The 19,784-nt window shown below is 44.5% G+C and overlaps 1 protein-coding gene across 2 annotated transcripts in view; it reads left to right on the forward strand.

Annotated features, from left to right (window-relative positions):
• NCOA3 (nuclear receptor coactivator 3) overlaps window positions 1–8,019 on the forward strand; it is a 60,636-nt gene extending 52,617 nt beyond the window's left edge. For both annotated transcript variants that reach the window (XM_077253259.1, XM_077253260.1), the window contains exons 12-22: window positions 96–231; window positions 1,692–1,880; window positions 1,965–2,198; window positions 2,540–2,663; window positions 2,781–2,952; window positions 3,042–3,344; window positions 3,578–3,682; window positions 3,875–4,097; window positions 4,537–4,702; window positions 5,093–5,231; window positions 5,987–8,019. In XM_077253259.1, coding sequence (XP_077109374.1) covers window positions 96–231; window positions 1,692–1,880; window positions 1,965–2,198; window positions 2,540–2,663; window positions 2,781–2,952; window positions 3,042–3,344; window positions 3,578–3,682; window positions 3,875–4,097; window positions 4,537–4,702; window positions 5,093–5,231; window positions 5,987–5,998 — 1,803 coding nt within the window. In that variant the 3' untranslated portion in view covers window positions 5,999–8,019. The remainder of the gene's footprint in view (window positions 1–95; window positions 232–1,691; window positions 1,881–1,964; window positions 2,199–2,539; window positions 2,664–2,780; window positions 2,953–3,041; window positions 3,345–3,577; window positions 3,683–3,874; window positions 4,098–4,536; window positions 4,703–5,092; window positions 5,232–5,986) is intronic.
• Window positions 8,020–19,784: the final 11,765 nt, after the last annotated feature.

Below are 19,784 nucleotides of genomic sequence, written 5' to 3' on the forward strand. Positions count from 1 at the left end.
TTTTGGGGTACTGGGATCAACGCACTCACCTGATACTTTAAATCTGAGTATATTTAAGTCCGGAAAGACAAGTTTTGTATTTTGTCTTGTTTCAGGTTACTGGAGACCTGGATCATTTGGATGCTATTCTCGGTGATCTCGCAGGTTCTGACTTCTACAGCAATTCTATGAATTCAAGTACTGGAAACATGGCACCCAAACCTCCTGTGTTCCAGGACAATCGGCCACTAGGTACGCAAGCTGCTTTTTCTAAAAGGGGTCGGTCTTCTGTAAATGAAGCTTAATTGCGGTGTATTGAAAACTCTGCAGCTTTTGAATAGACCACTTTCAAGAGCTGCGCTTGCTGCCTGTGAACGCTAACCTTTTGTTTCACATCCGGACTCTGACACATGCACCTTGGGAAAGTCCAGGACAGAGATTTGTGCTGCTGTGTTGAGCATAGAAAGAAATTTAGTCCTTGATACATTGTAAGAAACCTGCAGCTGTAGATCAGGACATCCGTTTAATTCACTGATATCTTGGAAAACACAAAGTTTATTACGTCAATGGGGGTTCTCTGGTGAAAACAGATAATCGCTTATCAATAGGATAGGTAATAACGTATTGATCGGTGGGTTCTGACTGCTTGGGACTTTTTATGGAGCAGTGCACATGTGGGCTTCCACTCTATTTATTCCCTATGGGGCTGTGCTCACCTTTTTTCAGCAGTTCCGTAGTGAATGGAATGAATGGAGCAGCATTTGTGCATACTTACTACCCCTTTCGATTGGAGATGCAATCCCCACCCCATCCATTCTGCCGATTTGGAGTGGGTTTGTTTATAGTTTTTCTTTTCCATCAGGCAACCCCTTTAAAGGGACTCTGTCACCCCCTCCAGCCGTTATAAACTAAAAGAGCCACCTTGTGCAGCAGTAATGCTGCATTCTAACAAGGTGGCTCTTTTAGTTTGTGGTGCAGTTATAGCCAAAATAAAGCGGTTTATAATTTCGCCAAAATACCTCTTTAGCCCTGGAGGCAGGTCTTAACCCCTCTGCTGCAACCGCCACACTTCAGTCACTCAGATCTTCTTCGGCGCCGGGCGCCGCCCCCTCCGCTCTGTTTTCCACTCAAATCCGGCGCCTGCGCTGTTTAGTACTGGCTGGGGCAGGCACAGTGAGCTCTGGCCGTCTGACCTCACATGCAGTCTTGCAGACTGCGCCTGTGCTGCCACCCAGCTTGTGAAGCCCAGCCCAGCCCCGCACTGTGCATAATGCATAACACACTGCGGGGCTGGGATTCACAAGCTGGGTGGCCGCACTGGCCCAGCCAGTACTAAACAGCGCAGGCGCCGGATTTGAGTGGAAAACAGCGCGAAGAAGATTTGAGTGACTGAAGTGTGGCGGTTGCAGCAGAGGGGTTAAGACCTGCCTCAAGGGCTAAAGAGGTATTTTGGCGAAATTATAAACCGCTTTATTTTGGCTATAACTGCGCCACAAACTAAAAGAGCCACCTTTTTAGAATGCAGCATTACTGCTGCACAAGGTGGCTCTTTTAGTTTATAACGGCTGGAGGGGGTGACAGTGGCCCTTTAAGTAACTTTTTTCCAAATGATTAAGCGTCATCTACAGGACAGGCACTTTCATCCACTTGCATCGTTACTTTTATTATTCTTGTTTTGGCTGATTTTGCTTTTTTTTTTTTTTTTTTTAAAGGTATGAGGAGTCCACAGAATGTGCAGGTCACACGGCCTCCTTTTAATCGGGCAATGTCATTGGACAGCACGATTCCAGGGAACGTCACCCCACCAGTCAGGAATGTCAGTAACTTTCCAATGATGCCAAAGCAGAGTATGATGGGAAGTCCCAGAATGATGGATGCACAGGATGGCTTTGGGCTGATGGGTATGTTGCTGGTAACACTGGTCATTATGGTGGGCCGGTGATTTGCCTCCCTGTGTTATTTATCTCCTCTCTTTGTACTTCTAGGTAATGGTCCTAGCAGGAGTATGGGGCAGCATCCGGTGGGGGAGTGGGCTATGCAGAACCCTGCCGTCAGCCATATGGAGCCCTCCAGCACTGTACCAGTTGGGCGGCAGGGGCCGGAGTACAACGCATCCATGCCTAGGCCAGCAATGAGTGGGAACATGGCGGGGCTCCCAGCACGATCAAACAGTATTCCGGCCAGTCGGACGGTTTTGCCCCAGCAGATGATGGCAATGAGTGAGTGTGACCCCCTTCTCTGGATATCTTCACAATGTGACTGCTGCATCAGATGTGTGCAATCCAAGTAATGCGATTCATCCTTGGTGTGATGGGGGTGGTTGTGTCCCTGCGTCCCTTAGAATAATCATCCGATTATACTCCTAATTGAGGTACAAAAAATACAAATTCGATCAACCTGTTGAGTGGAAATGAACCTCCAATTTAAAACTTGAGATCGAGGGTGCAGTATTATGTCCTCCATGGAGCATACATCTGAGATATGTTTAAGGCCTTTCCTGATTCTCACCATTTCTGTACCTTCTTGCCATAAAATTAAGATTTGTACATTTACATTCTAGGATCTAACGAACTGGGGATTGCTATGGGCTCCAACCCGTATGGACAAGCTCCTTCTAACCCTGCTGGTTCCTGGCCCGACAGCATGATGTCAATGGAGCAGGGACCTAATGGACCTCAGAGCAGGTGGGAGCAGATCTTTGTGTCCTGATCATGCGCATGGCCCAAAATATTATGGCGACCTGCCCTTTTAAGTGTATATCGTCCTTTGTTGACTGGGTGTTTGCTTTCTCTTTCTTGTAGGCAGCTTGGCCGGAATACCTTGGATGATCTCCTTTGTCCTCCGTCAACTGTAGAAGGACAGACGGATGAGATTGCTCTCCTGGACCAGCTACACACCCTCCTGAGCAACACTGACCCCAATGGGCTGGAAGAAATAGACCGGGCCTTAGGTATCCCTGAGCTTGTAAATCAGGTGAGTTTATGGCAGGTTTGTGAAGGTGGGGGGGGTCTACAAGAAACCCTGAAGCTAGATGCTCATACTCGGTTCTTTCACCTCTACAGGGCCAGGCCTTGGAGCCTCAACCAGACACCTTCCAAAGGCAAGACTCCCCGGTGCTGATGGATCAGAAGCCTCCTATGTACGGGCAGCCTTATCCAGGGCAAGGGTCTACAATGCAAGCTGGAGGCTTCAGTAGCATGCAGGGGCAGCATGCACCGTTCAATTCAATGATGGGACAAATGGGGCAACAACAAGGCAATTTTCCCCTGCAGGGAATGCACCCGAGGGCTAATCTCATGAGACCCCGGACAAACATCCCAAAACAGCTGAGGATGCAACTCCAGCAGAGGCTCCAAGGCCAGCAGGTAAGTGCTCCCCCCTCAACGCTACGGTCTCCTGGGGAATTGGGCAGGCGACCTGCACACCATCTGTGTCCTCATTGTGTCCTTTTGTTTGAGCGCCTTCTCCATCTTGTTAAATTTTCACAATATTTGACAAGTATAGAGAATTTTGCTGAACTGTTCCCATATAACTTGAGATACCGTCATGACTTGTTCTATAGGATAGGACGAGCTGCTGACGCTGTTTGTATTTTCAGTTCCTGAACCAAAGCCGACAAGCACTAGAAATGAAAGCTGAAAGTATGAACCCTGGTGGAGCGGGTGTTATGAGACCAGTGATGCAGACGCCAGTAGCATCCCAGGTGAGGACGCGGTTACTTTATATACAGCATGCAGAAAGTCCATATCCAATCATATCAGTCTGACATTTGTCATGAATCGCCTCACATGCTCAGACTGTTTGATCTAATATGATGGCAGTTTGTATATTTGCATATGGCAGATTAAAGCACCGCTGCTAAACTGCAGTTTGCTTGATCTTCTGCTTTTTGCAGCAAGGATTTCTGAACGCTCAGATGGTCGCCCAGCGGAATCGGGAATTGATCAATCATCAAATCCGCCAGCAGCGAATGGCCATGATCATACAGCAACAAGGACAGTCCCAGGGGTTCAGTCCTCCACCCAATGTCACCACAACAGGTGGTATGGAGAATGCTCTGGGTGGACCTCCCATGCCTCAAGCCCCTCCTCAGCAGTTCCCTTACCCACCTAGTTACGGTAAGACATCTTTACACCCCATTGGCATTTGCTTCATCAGTTATCACCTGGAATGGCTTCCATAGATCAGATACAGGTGCTTCTCACAAAATTACATCAAACAGTTCATTTATTTCAGTTCTTCAATACAAAAAGTGAAACTCGTTATATAGTCATTAGAGTGATCTATTTCAAGTGTTTATTTCTGTTAATGTTGATGATTATGGCTTACAGCCAATGAATACCCAAAAGTCATTATCTCAGTAAATTAGAATTAACAAAAAAAACCTGTAAAGGCTTCCTAAGCATTTAAGAAAGTCCCTTAGTCTGTTTCAGTAGGTTCCACAGGCTCATCTTTTTTGATATTCTAATTTTGTGAGAAGCACCTGTATAGTGATAACGTAGGCAGCACTTGCCCCTTTCGGTGGGTTGGTTAATGTTCCTAGTCTGTCCTTTAAAGGAATGAATCAGCAGGCTGATCCCACGTTTGGAAGAGTCTCCAGTCCCCCCAACCACATGATGGCATCTAGGATGGCTCCTTCTCAGAACCCGCACTCACAGAGCACACAATTGTACCAGTCTCCAGACATGAAGGGTTGGCCGTCAGGAACCATGGCGAGGCCCGGGTAGGTTCTGGATCTAACAGTACCTCTCTTTCTGTGACACTTTCCATAAGGAGATTGCACCGACCTCACAAATACTGGTGATATCGGTTATACTCCTCTACCTAGTTCACATCCAATTGTAATCTCCATATCAGTAACTATGCAAATCCTGTATTCAAGTCATATCCAGAGCTGCAATTGTAATTCTGCAGGATCTCTCATTTCTACCGCCTCCTGCTGGTTCCACACCAGTACTCTGTAAACGGATGCAGAAAAGTTACATCTTTCACAATTGTCATTCATAAGCTCTGATAACCTGTTGAGTTCTAAATTAACCAGCAGAATTGATATATCTGCACTGGCATAAAAAAGGGTGATGTTCGTATTGTTAATTTGACTGTTTTGTTGCAGATCTTTCCCCCAGCAGTACGGGCACCAGGCCAGCCCTGGCACATACAACATGATGCACATGAACAGTAACGGCAGTCACATGAGCCAGATGCAGATGAACACTTTACCAATGTCTGGGATGCCGATGGGGCCGGATCAGGTGACTATCCTCTCGGCAGCGTTCAGTACATGCCGAACGTATCTTTGGGTCACTTCTAAAATAGTGCAGATATCAGGGGACACAGCAGATTGGAAGTGAGGCATGTGACTCTTTCCCCCCCCCCTTTGCTTAATTTCATCTTGTGATCAACATCCTGCACAAATTGTATAGTCAGTTGCAGAGACATTGAGCCGCCACTAGGGGGAGATTACTGTATGATTTGCAATGGAGAGGTGGTCATAGAGCACCCCCTTGTGGTGCTTCTTATGTAACACTAGCAGTACAAAGTATGGTAGCGCTCTAACTTTAAAGGGATCTTCTCAAGTTTATAAATTGGTCTCCATCCATGGGATGGACGAGAACATCCTGATCGTTGGGGGTCTGACCACTGGCACTAGCACCAATCCTGAGTGTGAAAAGAGTAGAGTCGATCGTGTGCATCTACACTCAATTCATTTTTAATGGAACGGCTAGAGATCGTCCTTCTCTGTGGCTGGCTGGCCTTTAGCACTCACATAAGAATGAATGGCGTGGCAGAGAACTCTATCAATCTGGGCTTTTCGGGTCTTGAGATAGAGGGTCCCAGCGGTCGGACCCCCAGCAGTGAGGCTGCCTTGAGTGAATTGTTAGGATCCTAATTGGGAGGCACATTTCACTGGCAGCAGTTTAATAGCTGGAAATGTCCTGCTCACATTGTATTGCCTGTTATCCGTTTTGCTTTCTCCTTTTTTAATTTTTTTTTTCTCCTCTTCTAGAAATACTGTTGACGCCGCCCTGTCCTCACCTGAGGCTGAACTAGAGATGATGAGTGACTATGGATGGATGTACTCCTGCTTCAGCCTTACCAAGGACTCTACGTTCCGGACGGTCCGGTCTTTTAGAGCCTGGACTTTACATGACGAGAGGTTGTGGTTGTGCCGGAGAACCCGCTGCATATGACTTTGGCGGTGATGTTCCCGCAGGAGCCTCTGCGGCCGTTTCATTATTTTATTTTTTGCGGTTCTGATTTTTATTTTTTTTTAAATTCCCAAAGCATCTGGATCGTTCTCTATAATTCCTGCGACTTTTCATTTGTCTGTAGACTCCTAGAAACCCTTGTGACTTTGGGTGACGTAGGAGGATGACCGTGTTAATCTCGCCGTGCAGTAGATTTGCACTTTACGACTGTTGAAATTCCCAAGATGTTACTTTTTTCTTCCTTCTTTTTAAATATTGAGAATGCAATAGCTCTGTGGTCCCTACCGTGTGTAAGGACTGCCGCCGGGAATTCCGCTCGTCTCTCCCTCCCCCTTATGTAAACTTTTGTATATACGAAGATGAGACCTCCTTATTGTATATTTTTATTTTTAGGTCAGTCTGTTTTAATTTTTTTTTTTTTTTTTTTTGTGTTTCTGAGCTTCTGAAAAGCTGCATATTTAACCCTGTGACTGCCATAGGTATAGAGCGTCTCATGAGATAATTAGCGGCTGCCGTCAGATAAGGACTTATTTGGGGGGGATTGTGTTTATTTTCTGGTCCCTTCAGGTGAATACAGCGACATCCTTGTGTTTTGTATGTTACAGATTTAAGCTATGTTACATGTACCTCATCTGCTCCATTTCTATAGTATATTACCAGCGGCCACAGATTTAGATGGAGATGCACAAGTCTATTCCCTAAAAAAAATCCCCTGTGATCCTGATACTGCTATTCCAGGAGGGAAGTAAGGTGACTTTTTAGCAAAGAGGAGCAATGGAGCCTTTACCTATGGGATTGAATTGGCATTTTCCTTCTAAACCTGATCCAGGGTGCAGTGAATAGATCCCAACACGCAAAGTTGTTAGAAAACTCCGCTATTATACTTCTATCCACAGCTGTCATCATTAAGGCGAGTCGCCAGTTTGCAGAAAAGGGGTTAAATAAGTATATTGTAAGTGAATATACACCTGTGGATGAGATCCTGCGCACAGCAATACAATAATCCCTTCTAAAATTGCTGGGAGGTAATACGCTTTCATTCATTGGCATTGGCAGCAAGCAGGAGCTGATGACCTATGCTGACCCAGTCATATTCACAAGCCTGCCAGTGTGACAGCTCTCTAGTAAGAAGCCTGTTGCCTATGGAAAGGGTTTGTCTTAGTTCATCAGTCTTCAAAATCTCTGCTTGCTTCCAATTAGAAAGTTTTGGAACGTTCTCTATTCTGCTTTATTGACATAGGACTGCATTGGCCTTTATGAGAGTTACATTGGATCTAGCAGTGAGGCTGCCGTGTCCCCATGAAAACTCTTCTAGTCCAGTGCTACCAATGTCCGCCATCTGTCCTGCTCCCCCTGCTGGAAGAGTGTCACTGCCTCAGAGTATCCCACTGAACATTCCTCAGTTTAATCACAGCTCCTGACGTTCTCCAGTATGAGAATTCTTGTTTTTGCTGTGCCGCAATCATGGCTGCTCCTTGGGAGTCGCTCAGTCTTCCTTTTGCTCATGTTTTGTAGAGATCTCATTCATGTGGCCGCATTGTGCTGCTTTTTTATTCCTCATGTTTTGGGGGGGCACTTGTTTATTGAGCAATAATTAATCCGTTCCTCCCGTGCCTTCCCCGATGGACTCTACTCTGCCCCTTCCCCCTCCTATTCTGTCCTGTACGTGCGGCCAGAGCGACGGTCAGGGTATTGTACTGTCAGTAGAGATGAGCGGCCAGCTAGGGGTCTCCATGAACTTCTGTGCAACACAAGAATGAGCCTACTACATGTAATAATCTGTACAATTGTATATTTTACATTTCTGTGTAATAAAAGGCTTTGTGTCTGGTTTCCAGTCTACAGCATGTCTTAGCTGCTGTTTGCGGCAAGTGTGGGATTATGGAAGAGGAGAAACTATGGATGGATCTGCAGCTGGGATCCTGGGTTTTATTGGGTGGAGGGTGGAAGATTTAGGCAAATGTTGCAGTGTAGTTGTTCGCTTTTTCTAGAACTGTCTGGATATGATGAGGATCCGTCTACTTTCCTTTTCCATCATATTAATGGTTTTGACAATAACACGTTTCATGACACTTTGCAATAATTGCATTTTTGAATGCCAAGCGCCAGGAGACTTTCATGGTTTAATATTTGGTCATCACTGAGGTTTCCCACCCAGAGGCACTGCAGCCTTGGATAATCCAGTTTATAAGCCCAGTTCTGTATAGCAGTGGTCAGACAGCCTTTTCCATAACTGGCAGCTCACGTAAGTGAAATATAGAGCCGATCAGATCTAAGAGATCATTTGGGAAATTAGATTAGTCTGGCATGACTTATTTGCTGCAAACCCATGCTGGCTCTGGTTAATTACTGTATTCTTATCCAAGTACTTAAATATATGCTGTTTAATAATTTGTTCAACTATCTTTCCTGTTATAGACGTAAGGTTCACTGGCCAGTCATTTCCTGGCTCCATCTTTCCTTTTTTTTAGTTTCAATAAGTTTATTTGGGATTTTTCAGTATAACATAATATAAACAATCCTCCATACAAAAAAAAGATGAATTAAGAAAAATATAACAATTGCTATATGGAAGACTCAACTTAACAAAAGGTAGACTAGACATATCAAAAGACAAATACATCACATACTAAGGGTAACAACATCAGGGCAGGGGGTAACAGTATTGTCAACAGAACCGTCAATGACTATTATATTAAAAGGCGATTTTATACATTGGGGTCATCACCTAGGCTATTCGGGAACCTCGAAATCCGTTACTATTGTAGCTACTATTTGACATCAAACTACCTATTAATGTCTAATTAAGGAGAAAGCGTAAGAGCTTGAGTTAGATGGACACTGGAGTCGAGGTCAAGCCAAGGGTTCCAAATCCGAAAAAAGGCATCCCACTCATCGTTCCTGGTAGCTTGAATACGTTCATATAGCATAATTGTATTTACCTTATCCTTAACTGACGATATGGAGAGTGCTGCGGTTCTCCCTTTTGCAGCAATATGAATTTTAGTTGCCATACAAATTATAATCACCAATTTATGTAGGTTTTTAGAGAGTCCAGGATATCTAGCCCCCAGCAAATAAACTGTGGGGTCCGTGGGAACAACCTTACCAAAGATTCGCTCCACAATTAACCCGACCCCGCGCCACAATGCCTCAACTACAGGACATTTTCCACCATATATGTAGCATATTGCCCCGGGACATTACAACCTCTAAAACAATTCTCAGAAATGTGGGGGTAGATGGCATGAAGTCTCGTCGGGACCGGATACGCTCTATGTAGGACTTTAAGTGACATCTCTGCTAGGGAAGTCTGACTGCTTTTTTGACAACGTGTCACAGCTCGCATGCCATGTCTCTATAGGCATGGTAAGTCCTAGATCCTCCTCCCATTGTAACATAAATTTCAGTTTCCCGTCTGTACGTGGTGTGTTAATGATAGAATATATCAGGTTAGATTATTTCCTTCCCCATAGGGTCATTCATACACTTCTGCTCAAAGCTGGTTGCACAAAATGGGGTCTTGAGAGATAAGGTTTGTCTAGCAAAGTAGAAGACTTGATTTATTCGTAGGGCCTCTCTATACGGAGGTTCATGTTTCTGAATGAAATCCTGCCTTGAGAGCAGAGTATTGAATGGGGAACAGAGATGCCTCAACGCAGTGATACCTCTCAAAGTCCACCAAGAAAAGAGCGAGGACTCTAGGCCGGGTAAAAACATAGGGTTGTGGAATAGGGAAGTGAGTGGGGAAGACTTAGATTGCAGCCCGTGTTTGAACCTCTCTTTCCTCCATAGGATCAAAGAGTGGGTTGAAAAAGGGGCAGTAACTGAAATATTTTGTGGGAGTTTCCCAGTAGTCCACAAAAGGCCTGGCATTGAATATGGTCAAAGGAAATAAGATTCCAAGTATACCCATCTAGGACATCTACTATTAAGGCTAACTCTAGCCATCTGGGCTATTTGGGCGGATTTGAAATATAACGCAAAATTAGGTAGAGATAATCCTATTTTCCTATGCAAAAACATAATATTTTGCTTGATCCTAGGTCTTTCCATTCCATATAAACTTCGAAATAAGCGCTTGAATATCTCAAATACTTTGATGGTATTGTGATAGGGAGGGAGCGAAATAAATGTAACCGACCAAGCCAAGACAGCGCCATAGAGGACCACCTAGTCATATCAGTCTGAAAGTTTCTAAATAAAGGGGAATAATTCCATTTAAAAAGAGATGATTTGTGAGTGATAAGATTAATTCCAAGATAAGTTAAGAAGTGTTCCTTCATAGTAAATCCAAATTGTGATACCAGGCTATCCTGGATGTCCCTGGGGGTATTTATGAATAGTGCTTCTGATTTTTCAACGTTAATTTTGAGGCCTGATACTGTTTCGAAAGTGCGTAGGAGGGAGAATAGGTTAGGGAGAGTGGTATGAGGGTTAGTAAGGGCAAGGAGGAGGTCGTCAGCAAAAAGACTAGCTTTGTACTGATCACCGAGATCCGCGGGTCCTAATATATTGGGATTAGCTCTTAGGGTATGTGCACACGATGCAGATTTAGTGCAGAATTGGTGCAGAACTGCAGCAGATTTTTCTGCTGCAGAACTGCACTGTGATTTACAGTACAATGTAAATCAATGGGGAAAAAAAAAAGCTGTGCACATGGTGCAGAAAAATCTGCGCAGAAACGCTGCAGATTTCAAAGAAGTGCACGTCGCTTCTTTTGTGCAGTTCTGCAGCGTTTCTGCTGCAGATTTTTCTGCACCATGTGCACAGCTTTTTTTTTTTTCCCCATTGATTTACATTGTACTGCACAGAAACTGCACAGAAACTGCACAGAAACTGCACAGAATCTGCATAGAAACTGCACAGAAACTGCATAGAATCTGCGCAGAAACTGCATAGAAACTGCATCAAATCTGCAGATGCAGATTTAGTGCAGAAAATTCTGCACCACATTTCCTACGTGTGCACATAGACTTATAGTTTCGGCTAATGGCTCCATGGCTAGGGCAAATAGTGCTGGCGATAATGGACATCCCTGTCGGGTTCCTCGATGTATTGCTATAGGAGTAGGTTTAGTAGATGGGAGTTTGAGGTGGGCAGTCGGATTATCATATATTAACTGAAGACACGAAATTAGTTTTTGGGGAAAGCCATATTTTGCTAATACCGTGAAAAGGTAGGGCCAGGAGACCGTATAAAAAGCTTTTTCAATGTCTAGTGCTAACATCATAAGTGACTTTTGGGAGAAGTTTGCCGAGTGAATGACATTAAGATTTCTTCTTATATTGTCTGGTCCTTGCCTCAAGGGAATAAAACCCACTTGGTCCTGATGTATTAATGAGGGGAGTATCTTATTGAGTCTATCAGTGACAATTGAGGTGAAAATTTTAAGATCAACGTTCAATAATGAGATGGGTCTATCATCTTTCCTTTTTTTTTAAAGAATGGTCACTACATTCTGGGACTGCTCCTGTTCACCAGGATTTTTCAAAGATTCTGGTTAGTGGTTCTGCAATTTCCTCTGCTAACTCTCAGTACCCTAGGATGTAATCCATCCGTACCAGGAGATTTAAATTCATTTAAATTAGCTAAGTGTGCTCTCACTATCTCTCTGTTTATGGATAGAGTGGATTCTTTTTGTTCCTTCAATAGCACCGTGAAGATCAGTGGATGTTACGTTTGCTTTCTTAGAGAACACTGATGCAAAATTAGGAATTTAAAAGTTCGGCCTTCTCAACATTCCTATAACATCTTTAATTTTTTTTTTTTTGCTTTTGACATACCCCAAAATCTTTGCTGCTTTTGGTCTCCCTTGCAAGCCTTGCCTTGTTACTGGCTTTAGCTCTTCTAACTCTTGCCCTGCATTTCCTGCAAACCGCATTATATTCTTCTTTCGTCATGCCCCCCTCTTTCCATTTGACTTTTTTTTTTTTTTTTTTCCCCTTTTTATCAAGTGATTAAGTTCTGTGTTCATCCACCCTGGTCTCTTTAAATGCTTCTAATTCTGCCTTCTTTTCGGGATTGTTATTGATTGGGCGGTGAGAATTTCATTTAGCGAAATCTCCCTTTTTGCTTGGACATTTCTGTTCTTTAGATCAGCCAGCCATTGGACCTTTCCTACCCTCTTTCCGAGTCCATCCTGCCTTTCTGAAGTCCAACCTTAAAGTCTGAGTCCTCGTTGGTCTTTCTCCTCTTGTAATCCAAAATTCAAGGATAGCATGATTGCTGCCTTCTAAGTTTCCAGCCACCTTTTACTTCCTCAAGCATTTCCTCCCTGTTGGTAAGAATCAGGTCCAAGATTGCAGAGCCTCTTTATTCTCTTTTACCTTTTGAAAGATAAAGTTGTCAGCAAGAGAACATATGAATTTTCTGGACCCATTTCTTTTGCCTGAAAGATTCCCAACAAATATCTGGATAGTTAAAATCTCCCATGATCACTATGTCATACTTTTTTGAGAACAGAGACATCTGATTTATAAAATAATCTTTTCCTATAACCATCTACACGTTTCTTATACCGCTCAGTTAAATTATGGACCACTCTTTTGCAAACTGTTCTTCATATTTGAAGGGTGCCTTCTCCCAACATCAGTTTTCAGATCTAAACCCCATTGGTGGCGAGATCTTGACTCATTGCTGGCCAATTCAGAACTCTCCAGTGCTTTGTTTCCATCCATTTCTGGGTACTTCTTGAAGTACGTTTGGGGTCATTATCTTGCTGGAAGACTCATGACCTGGGCCACAAATTCAGCTTTCTGACACTGGGCACTACATTACGACCCTAAATCCTTTTGGTAATCTTCAGATTTCAAGATGCCTTGCACACAGTCATGGCACCCAGTGCCAGAGGCAGGAAAACATCTCTGAACCTCTACCATATTTAACTAGATAACAGCGATATATTGGACAAGGAAAGTCAGCTCACCACATTCAGATTCACTCTGGTTAGACAGGGACTTTCATGGTGACCAGTGTGTGGTTTTTTTTGTTTGTTTGTTTTTTTTACTACTTTGAAAAAGTGAGAACCTTTTATTAATCAGATTATTTTTTTTATTGTGAAAAATATCAAGATCTATTCACATTTTTTCCCATAGGGGTGGAGCCGCATATTCATCCCTGTAATGAGCGGTACCACGTGACCACTCACTGAACAAGCTGCTGACACTGAGAGGAGGCATCGCGGGAGCTGGGTGAGTATTTTAATGCAAATGGGCGGGCGCACAGGAGGTGGGAGGTGACCCTGAACTTTATTTTTAATTAAAAAAAACCTTGATTTTTCATTCCTCTCCAGCAAACGCTGCTGGGGAGAATGAATGCCGGCTTCAGCACCAAAAGCAGGGGACAGTGCTTAACTCTAGTGCTGTCTCCTGCACGGTCCATGTGGTCCTCAGTCCCAGGCTATAAACATCTGCCCCCAGCAGTCTGCTTTCCCTCTGCCAGTTACAAAAACTGCACGGGAGCCCATGCAATTTTTTTCCAATAAATATTCTTTTAATAATTAATACATAACCAGTAATTTGCACACACGGTACTAATTGTATTTATCACTGTCATCTATATATCTACCTATTCCATTTGTATTTACTGTATGTAATCCATCTCTTCTATCTTGTCGACTCCTGCAGTGATTTTACAGAACACGGCAGATTAATTACAGGTATTTCTTCTATCCATGTAATATATACACACACGGTCAAAATTGTTGGCCACGTGTGTATACATATATACAGCTCTGGCAAAAATTAGACCACTGCACAGTTTTATAAAAATCAGCTTCTCTACATGTCTGACAGCCATTCCAGTGTCAGTTGAATTCCAACCAGAGTACACCTCATTCTACTTAATGTGCTTCTGATTAGGTGATCACCTGAACCAAATCTTATTTAACGAACGTATAAAAAAAAAAAAAATGCTGTGGTATTCACAATCCTCTTGCAATAGGACAAGCTGGATGGCAAAACAAGTGCTAGTAATATCCCAAAAGTAATAGGAATGAAAAAATAACTTTTAAGCATGCCAAAGGAGTGGAAAAGAAAAGTCTTGAGTGAGGAAAAGAGGAGCTCAATTCTGGCTTTACTAACAGAGTAACATAGTCAGCGTCATGTTGCCTCCATCCTTAAAATTTTTAAGACGGCAGTCCATAACAACAAGGTCAAGCAGCAGACATTGGGGACAACAAAACTACAGACCAGCAGAGGGCGAAAAGGACTCTCCACTGACCGGGATGACCATCTTATTCGAATGTCACTCAGCAACTGCAGGATGACATCAAGTGACCTACAAAAGGAATGGCAAATGGCAGCTGGGGTGAAGTGCATGGCAAGAACAGTTCGTAACAGGCTCCTAGAGTTAGGACTCAAGTCATGTAAAGCTAGGAAAAAGCCTTTCATCAATGAGAAGCAAAGGAGAGCCAGGCTGAAGTTTGCCAAAGACCATAAGGATTAGACCATAGAGGACTAGAGTGAGGTAATCTTCTCTGATGAGTCAAATTTTCAGCTTTGCGCAAGACCTGGTCATCTAATGGTTAGACGGTGACCTCGAGAGGCGTACAAGCCACAGTGTCTTGTACCCACTGTGAAATTTGGTGGAGGATCTGGGGATGGTTCTGCAAGGCTGGAATTGGGCAGGTTAATCTTTGCGAAGTACGTAAGAATCAAGCCACATACAAGGTTATCCTGGAAAAACAGTTGAATCCTTCTGCTCAGGCAATGTTCCCCAATTCTGAGGACTGGTTTTTCCAGCAGGACAATGCGCGCTGCCAGACAGCTAGGTCAATCAAGGTGTGGATGAAGGACCACCACATCAAATCCCTGTCATGGCCAGCCCAATCTCCAGACCTGAACCCCATTGAAAACCTCTGGAATGTAATCAAGAGGAAGATAGTCACAAGCCATCAAACAAAGAAGAACTGCTTACATTTTTGTACCAGGAGTGGCATAAGGTCCCCCAAAAGCAGCATGAAATACTGGTGGAAAGCATGCCAAGACGCATGAAAGCTTTGATTAAAAATCATGGTTATTCCACAAAATATTGATTTCTGAACACAACACAACTGATGGTTCCAACCCCATTTATAAGGCAAGAAATCCCACTTATTAAACCTGACAGGGCACACCTGTGAAGTGAAAACCATTACCGGTGACTACCTCTTGAAGCTCATCAAGAGAATGCCAAGAGTGTGCAAAAGAGTCATCAAAGCAAAAGGTGGCTACTTTGAAGAACCTAGAATATAAGACATAATTTCAGTTGTTTCACACTTTTTTGTTAAGTATATAATTCCACATGTGTTAATTCATAGTTTTGATGCCTTCAGTGTGAATGTACAATTTTCATAGTCATGAAAATACAGAAAAATCTTTAAATGAGGTGTGTCCAAACTTTTGGTCTGTACCGTATATGTGTGTGTCACAGACATCTATATATCTATGTAATCTATGTGTATATATCTATTCTAACCTGTCAGTGTGATTTTACTGTACACGCACATGAATTTCCAGCTTTTCAAAGGACACCGGTGCGTAAAAATTGGCCAGCACTAGATTTTTTTTCTCGCACCCATAGGCTTGCATTGGCAAGTCTCGGCGACAATCACAGCATGCTGCAATTTTACACGCACGTAGAATATGCCTGAGAAAAAATGCGGTGATGTGAGCTGTCCCATAGATTAACACTGGTCTGAGTGCTGTGCGGTGTTTTCTCGCATAGCAATCGTGTGTATTCTACGTTTTATACGTTAGTGTGCCCCGGCCTTCTTGATTACGTTGCGCACAATGGATAAAGGACCATCAAGATCTCTCGAGATGGACTTGTACCCTTAAGATTGTTGATATTGTTCAACTATTTTGGTTCTCAAGTCCTCAGACAGTTCACTTCTCTTTTGTTCTCCATGCTTCATGAGCTCACAAAGACACACAATGCACAGATTGAGTCAACTTCTCTCCTTTTTATCTTGTCTCTGGTGTGATTTTTCATATTTCCCAAAACCGGTTACTTGCCACAAGTGAGTTTGAACGAGCATCACATGCTTGAAACAAAGTTGTTTACCCACAAGTTTGGAAAGGTGCTAACAATTTTGTCTGGTCCATTTTGGGGGATGTTTGTGAAATTATGTCCAATTTGCCTTTTTTTCCTTTTTTTTGTGTTGTTCCAATACACACAAAAGGAATAAACATGTTTAATTGCAATAACTTTCTGGGAGAAATATGTAATTTTCTGCCAACACTTTCAGCCATTACTTTATATATACACATGTATAAAATAGTGAACAGCTTCCAAGCAGAAGCCTTCTGAAGAATGGACCAGTCACTTTTTTGCGGGTTTGTTAACCTGACATGGTTAAAAGAAGGTCAATAGCTTGAACATGTGAACACTGAGTAGCTATTGCAGTGAACAGTGAGTAACTATTGCATTCAGAGGCGGATTATCAGAGGGTCAATATGGGCGGTAGCCCAGGGCCCAGTGGTGTGGGGGGGCCCTGGGCTACCGCACAGATTGCCCGCCGGCATTACTGTCTGCAGTGCACCATGCATGGTCGTGCCCCCCTGACTGACTGGCGCCGCGTATGTAAGTATCATTATGGGCCCGGACCCGGAGGGCAGAGAGAGGAGGCCCGCATCGGGCCCCGTCTCATCTGCTCACCGGGCCCCTACCGCTACTGGCGCCGCTGCGGCGGTTTCCTATTGACGTGCGGGCGCGCGCCCGCACGTCAATAGTTAACAACAGCCGCCAGCCAGCCAATTGGAGGCTGGCAGCTGAAGCCGGCCGCAGGCGCAGCACATAAGTCGCGAGCCTCGCCGGTGTCTGACATCATTGTCAGTCGCCGGCGAGTGTGCGCTGTTGGAGGGAGCTCGCCGCTGGAGCGCTGGTCAGGTGAGGAGAATTCGTTTTTTTTTTTGTTTTTTTTTTTATTTTGGGCGGATTATAATGCTGGACACTGCAGTCAGTGACAGTGACACACTGGGGCAGATGATTGCAATTTGCTGGACACACTGGGGCAGTGCTGGGGTCGGAGACACTGACTGGGGCAATGCTGGAGTCTGGGGCAGATTGCTGGAGACACTGGGGCAATGCTGGAGGACACACTGTGGCAGATGATTGCTGCAGCCTGCAGCTGGGCACACTGGGGCAATGCTGAGCACACTGGGGCAATGCTGGAGTCTGGGGCAGATTGCTGGAGACACTGGGGCAATGCTGAACACTTGGGCAATGCTGGAGACATTGGGGGCAATGCTGGAGGACTCACTGGGGCAGATGATTGCTGGACACACTGGGGCAATGCTGGAGACATTGGGGGCAATGCTGGAGGACACACTGGGGCAGATGATTGCTGCAGCCTGCAGCTGGACACACTGGGGCAAGGCTGGGCACACTGGGGCAATGCTGGAGTCTGGGGCAGATTGCTGGAGACACTGGGGCAATGCTGGAGACATTGGAGGCAATGCTGGAGGACCCACTGGGGCAGATGATTGCTGGAGACACTGGGGCAATGCTGGAGACATTGGGGTAATGCTGGAGACATTGGGGCAATGCTGCTGGACACACTGGGGCAATGCTGGAGACACTGGGGGCAATGCTGGAGGACACACTGGGGCAGATGATTGCTGGACACACTGGGTCAATGCTGGAGACATTGGGGGCAATGCTGGAGACACTGGGGGCAATGCTGGAGGACACACTGGGGCAGATGATTGCTGGACACACTGGGGCAATGCTAGACATACTGAGGCTGATTGCTGGACACGCTGGTGGTAATATGCTGGACACACTGGGGCAGATTGCTGGACACACTGTCTGGGGGCAATGCTGGACACACTGGGGGCAATATGCTGGAGTCACACTGGGGCAGATTGCTGGAGACACTGTCTGGGGGCAATGCTCTACACTGGGGCAATATGCTGGACACACTGGGGGTAATATGCTGGACACACTGGGGGCAGGACTGGAGGCATGGGCAGAATGTAGATACGGGGCATGATTGGAGACACGGGGCAGAATGAAAGACATGGGGCAGGATAGGATCATGGGGCAGGATGGATATGATGGAGACAGATGGGGCAGGATGGGGAGATCATATGGTGTAGAATGGATACTAATGAGTGCAGGATGGGAGAACATATGGCTGGAGCCAGGAATGAGACATGGGGCCAGGGTGGGGAATATTATTTCCATAGGGGCTAATTAAGGAATATTATTACTGCAGTGATGTATTTATTTTATTTTTTGAGTATACTGTTTTAAATGGGGGGGGGGGCGGTCCTGTTACTGTGCAGAGTGACACTATATCGCCTTTTTTTCTCCATGTGGTGTAATGTAGAAGTTGTGAAAAATTAAGTACTGTGTTCTGCAAGCAGAGCTCGAGATAACTGTGTTATTTCCTGCAGAAACGAGTCCTGGCTGGAAGATGAAGGACTTCACCTAGAGATGTCACTGGTGAGTCAGTGTTACCTATACACTGACACTATACACTGTATACTATATACAGAGGTCCTGTGTACAATGTCACCAGTGATCTCTGTATTACTTCTACACAGACACTGCATACTAAGTACAGATCTCCTGTGAATACTGCCACTTATGGTGATAGTATTGGGTTTTCGTGTTTTTTTTTTTTAATTACTGATCAGTATTGTAGTATTCAGTCACTATGTGGTGGTAATATGTGGTCTGGAAATTGTGTTGTGGTATTTGTCCCTTGAATGTGCTATTTGGTCACCAAGCGGTGGTAATATGTGGTCTTGACATGGTACGGTGGTATTTGTCCCTTGTATGTGATATTATTCGATCACTGTGGTTGTAATTTGTGGTCTGGTCATGGTGCGGTGATATTTGTTCCTTGTATGTGATATTATTGGTCAAAATATACCTAAATTATATTGCAGATTTTAACAAATATTTAATAGGTTACAGTAGAGTAGGGCCCGGCCATTTTTCTGGAATAATCTGGTTCGGGTATAACATGACCCCCCCGTCACATGACCGGGGGGCCCCACAGTGTCTGAACAGCCCGGGGCCCTGGCTACCCTTAATCCACCCGATTGCAGTGCACATGTCCATTCTTTTTAGGGTTTCTATAACTTCAGAACTTGTAGGGGGTTGCTTGGGACGCTCATATTGAGATTGTTATGGATCCAACACTCCCACCCATCAGCTGATGTCGGCAATGTGCCGCAGCTCCATACATTGTTTAGCACTCCCTGCTGAGTACTTGCAGTTTTTCCCATTCAATGTTCATCTGCCTGTTGCTATCAGTTGATTATTATTATTTTTATTTATTTATTTATTTTTATTTTTTTTTTGGGGGGGGGGGCACTGGATCCCCACTGATCTCATACCAATGACCAAAGTACCAAACACCTATAAGAAAAGGGTTTACAACAAGTGTGATGGAAGTTTACCTAGAATGAGTCTCCAGAGGAATCTGTCTTCATACATATCCTGTGTTATATAGGACACAAACATTGGATGTGATCGGCTGCCCGTTAATATACATATATGTACTATGTAGTGTTTTTATCTCCTCCTGTAGACAAACCTCATGCTGGAGCAGCCTGCTTATTACAGATGTCATTATAGAGAAGACCCCCCAGATGGCGC

The sequence above is a fragment of the Ranitomeya variabilis genome, chromosome 4, assembly GCF_051348905.1.
Source record: "Ranitomeya variabilis isolate aRanVar5 chromosome 4, aRanVar5.hap1, whole genome shotgun sequence".
Classification (NCBI taxonomy): Eukaryota; Metazoa; Chordata; class Amphibia; order Anura; family Dendrobatidae; genus Ranitomeya; species Ranitomeya variabilis.